The sequence below is a fragment of the Callospermophilus lateralis genome, chromosome 5 (assembly GCF_048772815.1).
Source record: "Callospermophilus lateralis isolate mCalLat2 chromosome 5, mCalLat2.hap1, whole genome shotgun sequence".
NCBI lineage: Eukaryota > Metazoa > Chordata > Mammalia > Rodentia > Sciuridae > Callospermophilus > Callospermophilus lateralis.
In genome coordinates this window covers 63,782,799-63,798,900 of record NC_135309.1, presented here as the reverse complement: position 1 = coordinate 63,798,900, position 16,102 = coordinate 63,782,799, and the positions used below count along the sequence as shown (strand labels likewise).

At 52.5% G+C, this 16,102-nt stretch overlaps 1 protein-coding gene across 2 annotated transcripts in view; it reads right to left on the bottom strand.

Moving 5' to 3' along the window:
- Positions 1–1,685: 1,685 nt before the first annotated feature.
- Positions 1,686–16,102, bottom strand: part of Camk2a (calcium/calmodulin dependent protein kinase II alpha) — a 59,843-nt gene continuing 45,426 nt past the window's right edge. For both annotated transcript variants that reach the window (XM_076856722.2, XM_076856724.2), the window contains 5 exons: positions 15,527–15,575; positions 9,088–9,163; positions 6,463–6,557; positions 2,626–2,854; positions 1,686–2,421 (listed from right to left, as the gene is read on the bottom strand). In XM_076856722.2, coding sequence (XP_076712837.1) covers positions 2,418–2,421; positions 2,626–2,854; positions 6,463–6,557; positions 9,088–9,163; positions 15,527–15,575 — 453 coding nt within the window. In that variant the 3' untranslated portion in view covers positions 1,686–2,417. The remainder of the gene's footprint in view (positions 2,422–2,625; positions 2,855–6,462; positions 6,558–9,087; positions 9,164–15,526; positions 15,576–16,102) is intronic.

The window sequence follows — 16,102 nt, the reverse complement described above, 5'->3', positions numbered from 1 at the left end:
AGTCTGGTCAGAGCTGGGAATTGAAGCCTCCTAACCCTCCTACCACTTCTCTTTTCCCCCCGCAGCCACTGCTGATGAGCAGCAGATGGCACCAAAGAGGGGACCGAGGGGCCAGCGGGGCAGAGGGTGGGGACTGGCCAGGCCCAGAAGCAAATTAGAGGCCAGTCAGAGAGGAAGCCTGGAAGTTCTCACAGGCAAGATGGGCTTCATGTCACCATCTGTGTGATCCCCCATCAGCCTGAGTGGGAATACTTAACCCTTTTAACCAATGGGGAAACTGAGGCTGAAGAAGGGACCAGAACTTGCTTGGTAATCGCAGCATCCCCTGGTGAAGGACACACCCTCAGCTTTGGCTGGGGACGGCTGGGGGGGACCTGGCAATTCACAGAGGGACAGGTGGTTTTGCTGCTGGGATGATAGGATCACTGGACAGTACTGAGAGGCCCTCTGGACCTGGGGCAGGCCAAGAGCCCACCCTGAGGCCTGGGCATCAGGGTCTCTGCAAAGGAACTTACAGAGGCCAGCGATAGACCAGCTTGGAAACAGGAGGCTTCGGCAGCCAATTTCCTGGCCTGCAGCCCAGCCTGTCTCACCCGTCCTTGGGCAGCAGGACTGAAAAAGGAACCCAGCAGACAGCTCGTGATAGGGAAAGGCAGAAAATTCTGGATTAAATGACCTCACCAGTTCCACTCCTCCCAATACCCAGAGCCTCCTCCCAAAACCCTGGAGATGTGGCTCTTCCTCCCCTGAAATCCTCCCGAGGGGACAGTATCTCATGCTGGCAAAACACGGCCACACAGAGGCCAGAAGCACGGAGAGGCAGCAACATAATCCCGAGTCGGACACTGAGAATACAACCTCTATTATTATGATTATTATTTTGTCCAAAACATGTAGATTGATTTTGCTGTTTTTCTTCTTTTCATTTTTGTTTTTAACATACTTACTGCATATAAAGTCATGCAAAGAGAACAGTGCAGACAGCAGATCCCCGTGGATGTGCCAAGGCCCTCACACCAGAGTCAATCCCAGGGGAAGAGGGTGGGCGAGAGGAGAAGCGAGCAGAGAGGAGGAGAGCCTGAGGTCCAGGAGGAGGCGTGGCAAGTAGACGTTTCCAGGGCTCTGCTTTGGCCACCAGATGCCAGGGGGAGAGAGGCAGTGAGGACACGTGTTCCCGGGGCCCCCAGAGGTACGAGGGCTGCACAGACAGATGGGATGAGATCCTGGGAAGTGCAGTCATAGGACCGAGTTTGAGGGAGTAGCAAAACAGAGCCTGGATGTTTCCATCCTGCCAACCTCCCTGCTCCCTGCCCTGCCTTGCCATCTCCTAGTCACACTGGCATCGGATGCTCCCCCATCCTGGGAGGAAAACCTGTGTTGGCTCACCTCAGACCAGAATGGCAGAGACACCATGATCCCTGGGCTGAGCCCCCCTTGGCCTCAGAGTACCACAGGTGACAAGGTCCATCTCAGAAATGACAAAAGAAGAAGAAGAAAACAAAAAAAAATCTAGAACAGAATAAAAACTACCTCTCATCCCTCTTCCCACCCCCCCCTCTTCCCGGCCCAACCCTTCTCACAATAATTTGAGAGGTCTAGTTATTACATAAATATCCATTAACGCAAAATCCATTTACGAAATACACAGAAGTTTGGCTATAAAAAGGCATGCGGTCCAAGTAGAAGTGATACCCAAAGGTTGCTTTCTTTTGACCCTGAAACACAACCAGATCCCCTCTCAGATAGGACCAAGCCGGAATTCTCCAGGGACGATGGGAGGGCGGGTGGTGGGTTAGCGTTGGAAGGCAGCAAGTGGGGACACCTGAGGGGTGGGACTGTCCACATGGGGGGCCAGGTCTGCTGACCACCTGGAGGGCAGCGCAGGCCAGCAGGGGGTCAGGAAGCAGTTTGAAGCAGGGGCTCCTAGAGTCTGCTCCTCTCTTACCCTCTCCCACAGGGGAGTTTGGCTCTGGAGACTTGGGGTGTTCATCTGCCCTTCCCCAGGGACCCCAGAGGAGGAGAGATCCTCAGCACATGCCCCTCCTTTTCCCTGAACACACGGCTGGGGCATTTCTGCCTACAGCCAAGGCCAGACTAGGCCAACAGCCGCCAGATAGAGGTTGGGGGTCCCTGGGGCCAGCACCCTGGGCACCGGGGCCTGAGGAAGCCCCTCCCTGGCAGAGGGAGAGCAGAGACTGAGAACTGGGGCTGGGAGACCTGGCCATTTGCTCTGCAGTCGTGATGGCTTTGTGAACAGCAGGTTTTCTTGATGCAGGTACAGAGTTGAGAGTGGCGGTGGTGGGACAACGTGATGGGGAGAATTCCAGCAAGATCCAAGTGGGAGAACCAGCAGCACATTCCACAAACAAGGAGTGGACCCCTGCGACACAGCAACGCGGCGACCCCAGCCTGGTCCTTCAACTGCAAGGCACAGTGCAGATGGTGGGCCCCACGGAACCTGAGGGAGCCCGCCCACCGCCTCCCAGGGCTCTGGTCCAGCTTGGGCGCTGGAACCTGGGTTCCTCCCACCCTGCTCCGTGGCTTCAGAGACAGGTCCCGGCTCTAGGCCAACAACCCCCCATGCCTTAGAACACCCTGGGGCGAGCAGGAAGGAAGGATTCTTACTGGGGCAGGACGGAGGGCGCCCCGGATCTGTGGAAGTGGACAATCTGCCATTTGCCATCCCTGCGGTGCCAGACGCGGGTCTCCTCTGACTGGGCGGTGCGGGGAATGCCGCCCGCGTCCAGGTACTGCGTGATGCGGATGTAGGCGATGCAGGCGGACTCGTCCCCCATCAGGTGGATGTGGGGGTTCAGGATGGTGGTGTGCACGGGCTTGCTGTTCCGGGACCACACTGGAGGCAGGGATGGGAGGGGCAGAGCAGATGCAACTGGGGGGCCTCCTGCCTCCCCTCCTTCACTTTCTCAACTCGCAGGAGCCCTATCAGGGGAGGCCCCTCCCCCTGCCTCATTTGCAGAAGGGGAGTCTTGTGAGAGGGCTTGGATAGCTGGGAGTCCGCAGAACTGCTAGGTAACAGAGACCACCCACCCCGGTGCAGACGCAGTGAACTTCAGACACGCAGAGTTTTCCAAACAGGAGGGAGTGGGATTTTACAATCATAGTCTATTGGATACATGGAATTATAAGGCCAAAATGATTAAGGAACTAGATGAGCTCTACCTGCCTCCGGCACAAAAACGGACCCCTCTGGGTCAGGGAGATGACAGGGAGTGATGGGAACTGTGGCAGTTAGACCTCCTTGTCCCATCTTAAAGAAGTGGGTGCCTGGCCCACAGCTTTGCTGGGGTTACCATGTGAATAGGTGGGACCCCTGTTGCCACGCTGGGTGTCTCAAGAGGATCTGGAAATCTGCATGTTTCTAGGAAACTCTTCACTTTTAATTAGTGGTATAGACTTTGAATTTAAAACATGACACAGGCCACATGGAAAGCTTCTGCAGTCCAGATATGACCTGTGGGCTGCCTGCCGGCCACCTCCACAAGAAACTTACAGAATTATGAAAACAGGGAGAATATGAGAATTGTAGAATCTTAGAACCTTTAACTTTTGGGATTGGTAGTCATGGAGTGAGGCCATGGAGCTTTTCAGAATTTAGTGGGGGATGCATAGCTCTTGTAATCATGACTGAACTGATAAAAGGACCTGAACTAGCTCCTGCTATATGAGGTCACCACTACAATTATTATTATAGAACAGCTGTTTTTCTTTTTTCATCAAGATAAAAAATGAAAGCACAGAAAGACAATGACCCAGGGGTGGGTTAGAGAATCAGCTGGCTGATTTTCACCCTTTCAAGGAACCCTGAAGAGTAGCCCCAATATAGGTCCTATGTGAATAACTGATTCAAAATACATACTCTCCAGTTCCACCCCTAGACACCCCAGTTTAAGAGACTAATAAAAATCTCCCTTCCCAGTCCCCACTCTCAGATTCTGATATGCAGCCAGATTTGTGAGCCACTTATTTCCTGAAAAGTGTAAAGAGTCTAATTTTTTTCTGGATTGCAGAAAGTACCCAATAGCCTCCATTCCAGGGTTTTCCGTAAATCACCAAAATCATGAGTCTTCGACATATAGAATAACAGGCTTAGAATTCTGGGCTCTCAGGCAAACAGAAGGTGGAGCTTTAGTGTCGTTGACTTGGGTAACCTCAGAGGTCAAAGGGCACTCCTAAACAATGCATCTGTGCAATGTCTCTGACAGCATGCAGGGAGGAGGCACACAAAACCATCTATTTTAAAGCATCTCTCTAGTAGTTACAGAAACTGAGGTCCAGAGAAGCCATCTAACTTGGCCCAACCTGGGCCAGTTTCTGAAAGTACTACAACAGAACCTAAAAGAAGTCAGGCTCCTGGTGGAACTGAATTAGGACAATCTAGAACAATTCCAGAAGGGATGAACGGTTTAGCATTGTCAGGGGGATGGGTATTACCACAGTTGTTAAGGACTGAGGTCCCCAGGACACCATGTTAACATGGTATCTCTCATCTAGATTAAAGGCCCCAGTATCCACCCTATGGATAGGGTGGGAAACAAGGCCACGCCCTCGACAAGAAAGAACTAGCCACATGGAGGGTGTGAGTGAGTGTCCACTCTGGGCCTTTTGCTCCTGTGGATGCTGCCTTGGGCGTGACCAGATTGTCAAGACATGGGCCAGCGCTAAAATGGCAGCTGCTGCACAGGCAGATGGGGACTGCAGGGGTTCCTCTCTCTGTTTGGCCCCATGGTCATCCCTGCACCCTCAAAGTGGAGCCTTGGCCTGGTCTCTGCTCTGATTTGTCAGGACAGGAGAGTTTATACCAGGTGACCAGCGCCCCCATAGAACAGAGGTATGGTAGTAGCTCAGTGATCTGTGTATGAACTCCAGGGTGATGGAGACCCATGGGGCCCAGCCACCCCTCTTCACATAAGGATTTCATCTCTACTGCTACTGATTTATTAAAGGAAGATGTAGCTTCATTCTTCACAGCTTTTTCCTAGGGAGGGGTCCCCTGTAGTCTGTACCCTATAAAATTCAGTTAAAGAGGGTACAGGCCAGAGAAGGAATGTCCCCCCTACCTGGAGGCTGCTACTGTGCAGATGGAGCTGGTGACACTGGCAATGGGAGGAGTGTGAAATCAGATTTAGGTTCTGCCTCTGGCTTCCTTTGGACAAGTTATTTCCCTCTTTGGGCCTCAGTTTCCCCTTGTGAATGACAAAGAGTTGGACGAGATCTTCGGTCACTGAAGTACCGACCTTGCTCTTTTGACCATATACAAGGGCCACCTGTGCTTATTTCATGAAGATATGTTCCTGGATTGACTCACTTTACTAATTTACATGTTTATTTTGAAAGAAAACTTTTGCGCACAAGCATTAATGAACAATCAGTATCATAGAATAAAAACTTAATACTAAGTCCAGAGAAAATAAAGTTATGCAACTCTATCCCAGGCTCTTGCCTGCCAGGGATTGAAGCCTAGAATTGGCTTAATCTTTGATAGAAAGAGACATTAGTTTGGAGACCTGGTAAGGATAGGCTAGCACCCAACTGAGCCTTTCCCCTAGGCTGGAGCAGGAGTATGGAAAGAGATTTTAGAAGGAACAGCCTCCTCCCTGTGTTAGTCGGTGTTTCAGGTGGTGCCTGCACAGCCCTGAAATCCTGTTGCATAGTCCTAGTGGTACATGCCCCTCACCTTGGGGTGCCCCAGATATACCACCTCCGGGGTCCTTCCTCCAGATCCTAAAGCTGCATGAGTCTAACCTGCATGCCCATTTCCTGGTCCCTGTCCGACCCGTGGCCTAGGTGAGACACAGACACAGGCAGAAAGCACCCCAGGGCAGGCCCAGCTGCAGCCCCCTGACAGCCCCTGGTTGCAAAGCTGGCAAGGTCTCTCCTGCAGAGGAGAGGCCCAGAAAGGACGGACATGCAGGACAGAGACCTAGACAAACAGGCAGGGGCACAGCAGTGTGAGCTCGCTGTCCCCCCCTCTTTCCTGCACTGCCCGCCTACAGGGGGCATGTGCACCACAACCCAGGAGCCAGCTTGTGACCAGCGGGGCAGCCGGGATGGCTTCAGACATGTAGCTTGGGGTGTGAGCCAGTGGGAAGGCTCCCTTATCTATGAAACAGGAACTAATGCCTGCCCCAGACCCCTCCCAGGGTCAAGGATAGGAGAGGGCTGCAATGGCTTGTCACCAGTATCCCTGATTTCTGGGAACCCCCCACCCCACCTTGCCCCATCCTCAGCCACAGGAGGGACAATGGCCAGTCAGGCTGGCAGTGGAGAGGCCAGGGTTAGGAGAGGGAACCAAGAGGGTACCAACCCTGGTCCATACGGAATCCTCCTCTTCTCTGGCTCCTGAGCCGCCCCTGGGGCCCTGCCCGTCACCCTGCTGTGCCATCCGGCAGGACATGGAACGAGAGCAGACAACAGGCACCCCAGAGAGAAGGGATTGCTCACGGTTTTCAAAATAGAATCGATGGAAGTCCAGGCCCTCGACCAGGTTCCCCAGGGCCTCGGGTTCGAAGGCCGTCATCCCGGGGTCGCACATCTTCCTGGGGGAGGAAGCCAGAGGAAAGAGGGGATGGGGCAGCTTCTTATTGTGGCCTTTGCAGGGGAGCCCCTGAAGGGCCATCAGTGAGACCGCTGGAAGGGGCTTGCAAACTGCCAAGTGTGGGGCGTGGCTGAGTGGATGGTGCCATCTAGATCCAGGAAACCTAGGTACAAGTCCTGGCTCTGCCACTTATGGTTATGAGACCCCAAGCAAGTGGCTCAACCTCTTGAAGCAAGAGAAACACGAATAGGTGAGCAGGGTCCTGCTGTAGGCAAAGTGTGCCAACAGGAGAGAGAGCCTGTTTTCTGCTTCCCATGCAGGGCCCCGGCCTGAGCTGTGGATCCAGAGGGGGTGTTCCCTAATTTGTCTTCCTAGGATGTGAAGGTAGGTGGCTACCGTTTCTTTTACATAAAAGGGACCTCTGTTCACCAGGCCAAATAAGTCCCTGCATTTTGCTAATTTTTGCAGAAGTGCCCTGACTTGAGCCTCAGTTCCCCTTCCGGAAGATGAAGAAAATGGCATCAGAGGAGGAGCACCTGGAAGGGAGGAGCACGGGGGCGTGGCTGAGGAGGCCCTCAGCAAACAGAGGCTGTGATCAGCCAGCTGCTCCTTCCAGGAGACACTGACAACCAGCTGGGCAAGGGAACAAGTTATCTCCCTCATCCCCAGATTTATGGAATCTTTTGAGGGACAGTGTAAACCCCTGTGGCAAAGCAATGAAGCCAGGGGCAAGAAATGCCCCAGGAAGGATGAAACACCCAATCCAGGGTAGAATTAGGGATACTGGAGGAGGATGTCAGGCCCAGCATTACCTGAGCTGCCTAAAGCTCAGGTGACCCCACAGTGCACTTCTCCACTCAAGACCTCAGATTCTCCAGCCAGATTAAGCCAGGGAGATGGGATCTGTGCTCAGACCAAACAGGGTGCTCAGGACACTGTCAGCTCCAGAACCTTCCAAGGGTGGGAGCTGGGGGCTGAGTGTGTGGGAGACTAAGCACACCACTGGTGGAGGTCTAGGTGGCCCTGCCTCTTAGAATGGCAGGACTCAGAGGCTGCATTGTACAGATGGGGAAACCAAGGCTAAGGGAGATGCAGGGGCTTATTCAGGGATCACACAGCACCCAGACTCCAGGGCCCAGACAAGGGCCCCAGAGGTCTTGGCAAGAGTCAGAACCTAAGGTAGGCTGCAGATGCCAAAGTGACATCACAGAGGTGGAAGGGGTCTCAAGAAATGGCACTGAGGGGCATAGGGGCTGTGGGGTCCCCCCACTCTCTTGCTCTCTGGACGTGCCTTTCCAGAGTCATTGATATATCCCAATTGGCATGATATATCCCAATTTAGTTTTTTCTAGGGCCAGTGGCAAGACCAGCCTAACAACCTGTTTCTGGGCTTTTATGCAACACCCAGGCATACACGTGACTACACACTCGGGCACACTTCTTGTGCACACAGTCACAAACGTGCACATATGTGTACGAGTGCATACACACATATGTACAGGACAGGCCAGTTGCAGTTTCAACATGCACCTCTCAAGCACCTTGTTCCTCCAGAGAAAATCAGTGAATTTCTAGGGGTTCTGCCACCCACTGCTGCAGAATCCACCCTCCCCCCGAGAACCGTCCTGGCTGCTGAGCCTTTGGGAGGCACACTTCAGCTCCTGGGCACAATGAACACCAGGAATAGACTGTCCAAGGTGTGAACCCCAGCCAGGTTATTCCCAACTCACCTTAACCTAACAGGCAAGGTGACTCAGCCTCAGCTGGCAGATTTTCTCTACCAAAAAGCATATGTGGGGTCGCCAGAGCCGGGCCTCATCAGCACTGGCCAAAATGATGCTAAGGCCTAAGACCAAAATTTTGCTCCCTGGGACGGGCAGAGTCTGCTTCTGGCCCAGATCAAGAAAGCAGGAGGGACCACCAGGGGGCGCCCCAGCCAAGCCCATGCTCATTTCTCTTGGCAAAGGCCAGCAGCGACTGTGGGATGTCACAGACTACCTGCTTCATCAGATGCTATTTGTGTGCATGGTGCCTTATTCCCTGGAACGTTAATTCAGGGTTCCATTTTGAGGTGCTTTGCTCCTCCCTGCTCCCTGAAGGTACCCACCCTATAGGTCCCTGCCTGCTCCAGCCCAGCCAAGGTCAGAGGCTGAGGAGGTCCAGGACAGGAGCTGGACTGGCAGGACTGAGGAGGGGGCCCGCCTCCCTCCCTTCCTTCCCATACTGGAGTGGAGACACCCTCTCTTTCCTTGAGGAAGAAAAGGAGCTTTGATGGAGTTCCTCCTGGGAGCAAGATGAGGACGGGGAGCAGGGGACGGAGGACTGAGTACACAGCGGTGTTGTGAGCGGAATGCTCAAGTTGAAGCATCAAGTCTGAGTGCAGAACAGAAACTCGAGCTCAGTCTCATTCACAGCACATGCAGAGTGAGCGAATGAATGAGCGTCTGCGACAGGGACCCCCAAAGTTAGCCATTGGCACCCCCTGAACCACGATCCAGGCAGGACATGCAGAATGAGCCCAACTGACTCACGTGTAGGACTCAAAATCTCCATTGCTTATGGCTTCAATCAGCTGCTCTGTCACTTTTATAATTTCCTGTTTCCGCACTGTAAGGCAGGAAGGGACACAGAAATAATAATGATGATGATAGTAATGAAATACCAGCTACAGTTTCCTGAGTCCCCATGTGCCAGGCAGACCCTGTGCTGGGACCTGAGGCCTCACACAGATCATCTCATTTATCCTTGCTTGTCCCTGCAGGGTAGATAGCATTCTCCCCATTTCAAAGAAGTAGAAACTGAGGCCCAGAAGGGTGAAGAGAGGTGAAAGTTCTCTCAACTACATAGGGCCTAGGCGTCTCAGCTGGAAGCCTTTGCCACCAAGAAGCACGGTGGACATTCCATAGACCCGGTTTGAACCCAGGTCTTGACTCCAAAATATGCTTCCCTTCTACCTTGGCCATGCAAATCATGGCCAAATCTGAAGCCCCACCAAGGACAGCCTCGAGGTTCCCCCATCCTTGTGACTGAGTGAGATTTTGGTTCAATTCCCCAGGATTCAGGAATTGAGCTGTGGAGATCTTTCTAGCATTCTTGGATCCCAGTCACTCTCTCCCCTCTTTGCCACTGAAACACCACGAGCAGCTGACCTTTCTAGTGGAGAGTTAGATGTGTTTTCTTATCAGATGTGTGATGTTCTGAGCCTCAGTTTCCCATTCTGTAAAATGGAGGACATTATCACCCTTCATTCATTCAGAGCCAAACACATAATGGAAACCAGCTGGGCTTGGGTCCCAGGCAGATCTTAATTGAACTCCGGCCCAGGTCCTTACAGACTGTGCAGCTGTGGGCCACAAGATGGTTTGCTGGTCTGCCAAGTGGAGATGAGAGCGTCCTCCTCCCAGGGTCCTAATGTGTCATGTGGGTGGGACGATGTGATGAACAGGCAGCACTTGTTCAAAAGCCTGACACATAGTAGGTGCATGTTGTCAGCACTGCCATTTTCTGCAAGACCCTGTCCCCCCCAGGCCAAGGGGCTGCCTCCTCTGCTCCTCATAAACACCCTGGGAGGCAGGCAAGGCTGGCATGTCCCCAAGTCACATATGAGGTGACAAGCCTCAGTGATGAAGGAGTTTGAAGCCAGGCATCCTGGCTCCCAGCACAGCCTGGCAAAAGCCTTCCTCAGATTCCCAGAGACAGGCCACGCCTCCCTCCTCCCCCAGGCTTGGCCTCATGCCTGGCCACTTGTTGGCCACTGGAGCTGTCCCAGGTGAGGTAGGTGAGCACATTGCCTGGAGAGCAGGCTCAGGCCTGGCCTCAGCATGCTTAGTCTGGAAGCTGGCAGGAAGACCAAGCCTGGCAGAGGCCCTGGCCTGCCCCTTCTCCCCAGCTGTCCATGCCCAGAGCTCACCTGAGGCCTAGGGGCATACAGAACCACCGTTCCTCCAGGCTGGGGAAACTGAGGCTGTGAGGGACTGTGACTCGCCCAAGACATGGAAGACAGCAGGTGCCAAGCCTGACTTGCAGTCCCAGGTGCCCCAGCCTACTCACTATCCCGACGCTCCACTTCACTATTGCTTGGCCCACATGCTTTCCTGTCTCTCAATTCAATATGAGCTGGCGGGGGCTGGGCTGTGGCTTCCCTGGAGCCTAGAATAGGCCTCGCCCCCTCAGCCCCTTAATATTGAATGAATGAACGAACACACCCAGCCTTGAGCCACGCGCTTAACCTACAGAGTCTCAGAGCCTCACAGCAAAGCTTCCCTCCCATATCACAGTGGTGCAAACCAAAGAGGGAGAGAAGCTAAATGGCTGCCTTCAGTAGAGCTGGGACCCCAACAAGAGTTGGCAGCTGCAAAGCACAGCATCTCCCCCACACCTGAGCCCAGAGCTCCCCTGGGCCTGTGGTGGGTGCTAGACAGATAGAGCGATTATGGTTTAATGTCCACCACACAAACAAATAATTCTTTTGCTCCTGGCTCCAGTTAGCATCAACTGGCTGGAAATGGGCCCATCTTGAGACCATGTGCATGACCTGGTCATATGGGTTCTCCCCGTCACTTTGGGTCCATGCTTGGGTTGGGCAGAGGCAGCACTTGGTGCAGAGCGAATGAATGAACCAGTGGATGGCTCCAAACCAGAGTCTGCAGCTACCTTTGCCTGGTTCCCTGGAATAGCACAAGTCTTCTGACTGCCTGCGTCCCTTAGTGCTCCAGACCCTGGCCTCCTGGTCAGCTCGGCCTACCTTCATGAAAGCAGGAGATGAAGATGGGAAGAACCCAGCCCTGCCGGGAAGCACCTCAGTCCAGCCACTCCCACACAGAGCCAGAGGTGACAACACAGAGCAGACCAACAGGTTCCTAATGGAACATGGGACCCAGGCCACCACACTTGCCTTCTCCCCATGAACTTGGAGACCCCTCCAGCTTGTCATCCCGTGAGCCTCCACATATTGTCCTACCTCCTGTGGGCTGCTTGTCACTGCCATCGCAGGGAGTTCAGCAAAGTGGTCCAGGGCATGGATTCTGGAGCCAGACTCTGCCTAGGGTTCTCTTCTGGTTCTGCCACTTATTAGTAGCATGTCCTTCATCAAGGGCTGCCCCGTGCCTCAGTTTCCTCACATGCATAATGGCGATACTAATGGTACCTACCTTAAAGAGTTGTCTGGAGGACTGAGTTAAGAGATAGCTAACACAGAGATAGCTAACCCTAAGAGCCAGCTGCTGTTCCAAGACCCTAACCTCAAGCCACTCATGTAAACAAGGATGCATTGGGTCGAGCATCTCAGACAGCAAATGGCACTCCACCACAGACAGCTGTGATTCTTGTCATGTGGGAATCTCAGAAGCAGAGCCTTGTGTCTCTACCCAGGGCAGGGAGGCTTCCCAGCGGCCTGACAGGACGGCTCAGTCTTGCTTCATCCTTGTGGCTTGTGACTTGCAATGTGTACACTCCTTCTTCTTCCACATTGACACCAGTGTCCCTGGAAGCCCCTAGGTAGAGTTCTGGTCTTCTTTCTTCCTTCTGGAGTGAGCACCTTCCCACCCAGAGCCTGTCTGAGTCTCCTGCCATCCAGTTTTCTCTTCTCTGGATACAGAGCCTTCAGAATATGGTTCCCAGGTCCTCCCTCAAGCTGGCCAAGCACTCCTCAAGGGTCCTTGCGCTGTCTGGATGGCTCTCTGAGGGTGGGCACACAGTCAGGTGTGGCCCAGATAATGCAGGATATCAGCTCTCTATCCCCTCCCGAGTTCTGGACCCTTTACCTCCAAGAGTGCAGCCCGTGACAGTGCTCGAGGCTGTGTCGCCTGCCACTTGGCACACCATTCTGCCAACAGTCGAAGCCCAGTGGATAAGAGCTTCCCCGGCTTTCTTCTCTAGGACAGAAGATCTAGAGTCTTTGTGCTTCTTCCATAGGAAACCCACTCTTGTTTTGAGCTTTCTGTGCCCGCAGAAACCCCATTGCTGTGCAAGGAATTCATCCCGCAGATGCTTGGTGGTGACATCTGGCATTTCTCCTCTGCCAGGTACTCAGCCAGATGACCCAATCTGAGAGTGCTTCCCTACAGATGGGAAGGCCAAGGCCCCAGAGAAGGTAAGGTGCTCTCTTAAGATCACACAGTATGCTGAGGCTGTGTGATGGGACCAGCATTCCTAACTAGTAGTTCCCAGAACGTCCCTGCCCAGTTCTTCAGATTGGAGAGAAAATTAATTTTGCATGGAGCTAATCAGGAGGAGGTAGGGAAACGGAGAGGAAGGCTGGAAGAACCTAGGGCAGTTCAGAAAGCGAGAGACCTGTGCATGAAGCCAGGGGGCTCTGAAATATTCATGTCCCTTCCTTTCCTCGGGGGAACTTGCTCCCTGGAGGATGACATTTCTAATTAACTTTAATGTTAGTTCGGAGTCCACCCCACCAGCTGCTATTCTCACTTAGTAAGAGGGCTTAACAAGTTAACACCAGAAAAGAGTTCTCTGGGAACTTTCTCTGAGCCTGGGGAGGCTGGGGGAGGCAGGAGGCCTCTTCCCCCCTCCCACATGAGGAGCAGGTCCTGGCTGGGCCGGAAGCTCTTCCAACAGACATGGCCTCCCCGGCTCTTCTACATGTGGGGAAACTGAGGCAGGAGACAGGGTCCCCTTCTGCAGTAAATGATACATGCATGCCCTTCCTCCTCTCTAGGGTTCACACTCCCGAGAAGAGAAGCGGAGGTGAACTAAAATTCAAGACAAAGTGCCCTCTCCTGATCCCTGTAAGAGGAGAATGATAGCAAACGTGGGGCCTCAGGAATGTCACCGGAAGCTGCTGTGTCAGGTAGAAAATGTCTCTGATGGCCCCATTTTACACAATTATGCATATGCAGTTTGCATTCTATTCTAAATACTTCTCTGTTTAACGTGTAGTTTCTTAATATAATCTTTGATGAAGATTAATAATCTAAGAAAATGTCATGTGACTTCCTGTCAATCATGAACTCAGTTTGGAAAAAAAAAAGAAATTAAGATTGTTTTTAAAAAAACACTTACCACATACTAAATGTTGTGAATATACTTTTATTTTTATTTATTATTACTAATTTTCTTACAGTACTAAGGATTGAACCCAGGGGCACGCTACTGCTGAGTCACATGCCCAGCCCTTTTTATTTTTTATTTTGAGGTAGAGTCTCTCTAAGTTGCTATGGGTGGCCTTGAACTTGCAATCCTCTTGCCTCAGCCTCCGGAGTCGCTGAGATCACAGGAGTGCATTACCACACCTGGCTGGTAGATGTATTTTATATGCAGTTTCTCATTTCATCTGAATAGTGATTTCTGCGGTTGGTACTATTATCATCACCTCTTTGGTATTAAGGAAACTGGGTCTCAGAGTAGTTGAATATATTATCCAAAGTCATCCAGCAAATGGATTCTAGCAGGGAAGTACAGAGCCAGGCCACCTCCACCATCCCTGTCTGCCCTGAGGCCAGGATTATAAGGCCATATGCGGTTGCCTCAGAATCCCAGAGCCTCTCTCTCACCATTGGGAAAGAGAGAATATCTTAGAAGCCCCATGATTTGGTCTACTACAGACTTACACAATCAGAATCCACAGGGGGAGAGTCACAGGGGATGTGGTTAGAAGTTTGTACCTGGGGGGACCCCGCACACTGACTTGACCCTAGTGGGCAATCCTTCAAGAGAAGGCATCTGTAAAGCTGTACCTGGTACTGCCATAGAACACCACTGATTTGCTAGACCAGGCTGTGATTCCCCAAGTTAAAAATGACTCGAAAGAGATACCCACAGGCTGGGTCCATCTTCTAGGCTCCTGGCAGAAGTCAGGCGTGTCAAAGCTGCCTAAAAGCCTGAATCACATTTGTGCAAAAAGATTGCCATGATAAAATTCTCTTTCCCCGACATTGTCTTCTTTTCAAAGCAAAATATCAAAACTCCTGGAAAATGTCTCAACAGATACAGCTGAGTTTCCTCTCTGTGGATGGACTTTCTGTGTATTTTCATAGACTCCCCAGGTGTCTCTGGCACCTGCTGGAATAGACAAACCTCTGAACCTGACGGGCTCTCTGTCACGGGAAATGAGGAGGGCTAGGTATCCAGTGCAGGCGGAGCAGCAGGACATTGTTAACACATCAGGGACTTGGTGTCCCCTGGGCAGAAACCAGGGTTTCTGTTCCTTCCTCCAGCCTCCCAGAATGCTTGCTACCTACCCTGTGACCAGACCTGGTTCAACTCCCAATCCTGCTGGTCAATTGGTTTGGGGGCCACTTTACCTAGGCTCTGTCCTTTCCTCAGCTGGAGAACAGATTCCACCACAGGGAACTCCCTTGTAGGGTTGTTTTGAAGCCCCAGCATGTTAGACCAGAAAAAGTCCCGGGAGCAGGCACAGGACTTAACAAGTATTCATAAATCACAGCCGTGCATGCTATTCTTGCCATGTCCTCTTTTACCACCTGATTGCAGGTAATCCGCGCCCCCATTCCTCATTTGAGAATTTTTATAGGCTGTAGCCTTTAGCTACCATAACCTTTGCATTTATGGTTGGTCTTCGGCACGGTTTTCCATGCTCCAGCAGACTGAATATTCTAGATTTCTCCTCCTCCTTTCTTTACTATTATTACTTCCTGCTTTAAATATCAACTCACTTTAAAAAAGAAACTCTCAGAAACACTTATTTCAGAAGCAAAATTTATACCACCAGTACACATTCATGACTTGAATTTGTGATTAATTTTTTTCTCTAATATGTATTAAAGTAAAATCTATGAACCTAAAATTAGAAAAGACCATCTGTGCCCTTCCGGTGACCTGGTACCCCACACGGGGACGTCGTGCCCCACGGTGTGTCGGTTGTCAGGAGCCGGGGCAAGGCTCCACCCAGGCACAAGAAACAGGCTGGCATGGGTCTTTCTGGGGTGAAGCGGTCTGCCCAGAAAGCACCAGGGAGTCTGGGGGCCAGATGCCAGAGGCAAGACCGTCCCCTACCTTTGGTGTCTTCATCTTCAATGGTGGTGTTGGTGCTCTCGGAAGATTCCTGCCAAAGAGAATGAGGGAGGTGGTGAGGCCTGTCTGGTGAGCGGCACAGGTGTGGCCAGCCGGGGGCTGCCCCAGCTGCCTGCCAATGTGGACCGTGTCTGAAGTCCCAAACGGCTCCGCCATCCAGATGCTGCCTGAAACCCTGCCAGACTTCCCGGCCTGAGGAGGGAGGGCCCCACTCTGCAGGTGGCTGGGTGGGGCCCGGATGAAGGGGTACTGCAAGGAGATCCCTGGCCTGTCTGGAAGGGCTGGAGGGGGATTCCTGGGTCCTTTCTGCTCAAGGGGGCAAAGAGGGGGTTGCAGAGGAGCAGAGAGACACCATGGCGGCCACAGAATGGGGAAGGAATACACACACTGGCAGGAGAGGAAGACAGATAGAGGGAGGCCCAGTGTGAGAGAGGGTGGGCTTTTCAGAGGGGAGAAAAACCACACAACTGAGTGAGACAGCCATGGATCCAGAAAAAGAGGGACGTGGGCCACCTGCAGCCCTAGACAGAGGCAGGGCTGGTGGCTCCTCTGCCCGAG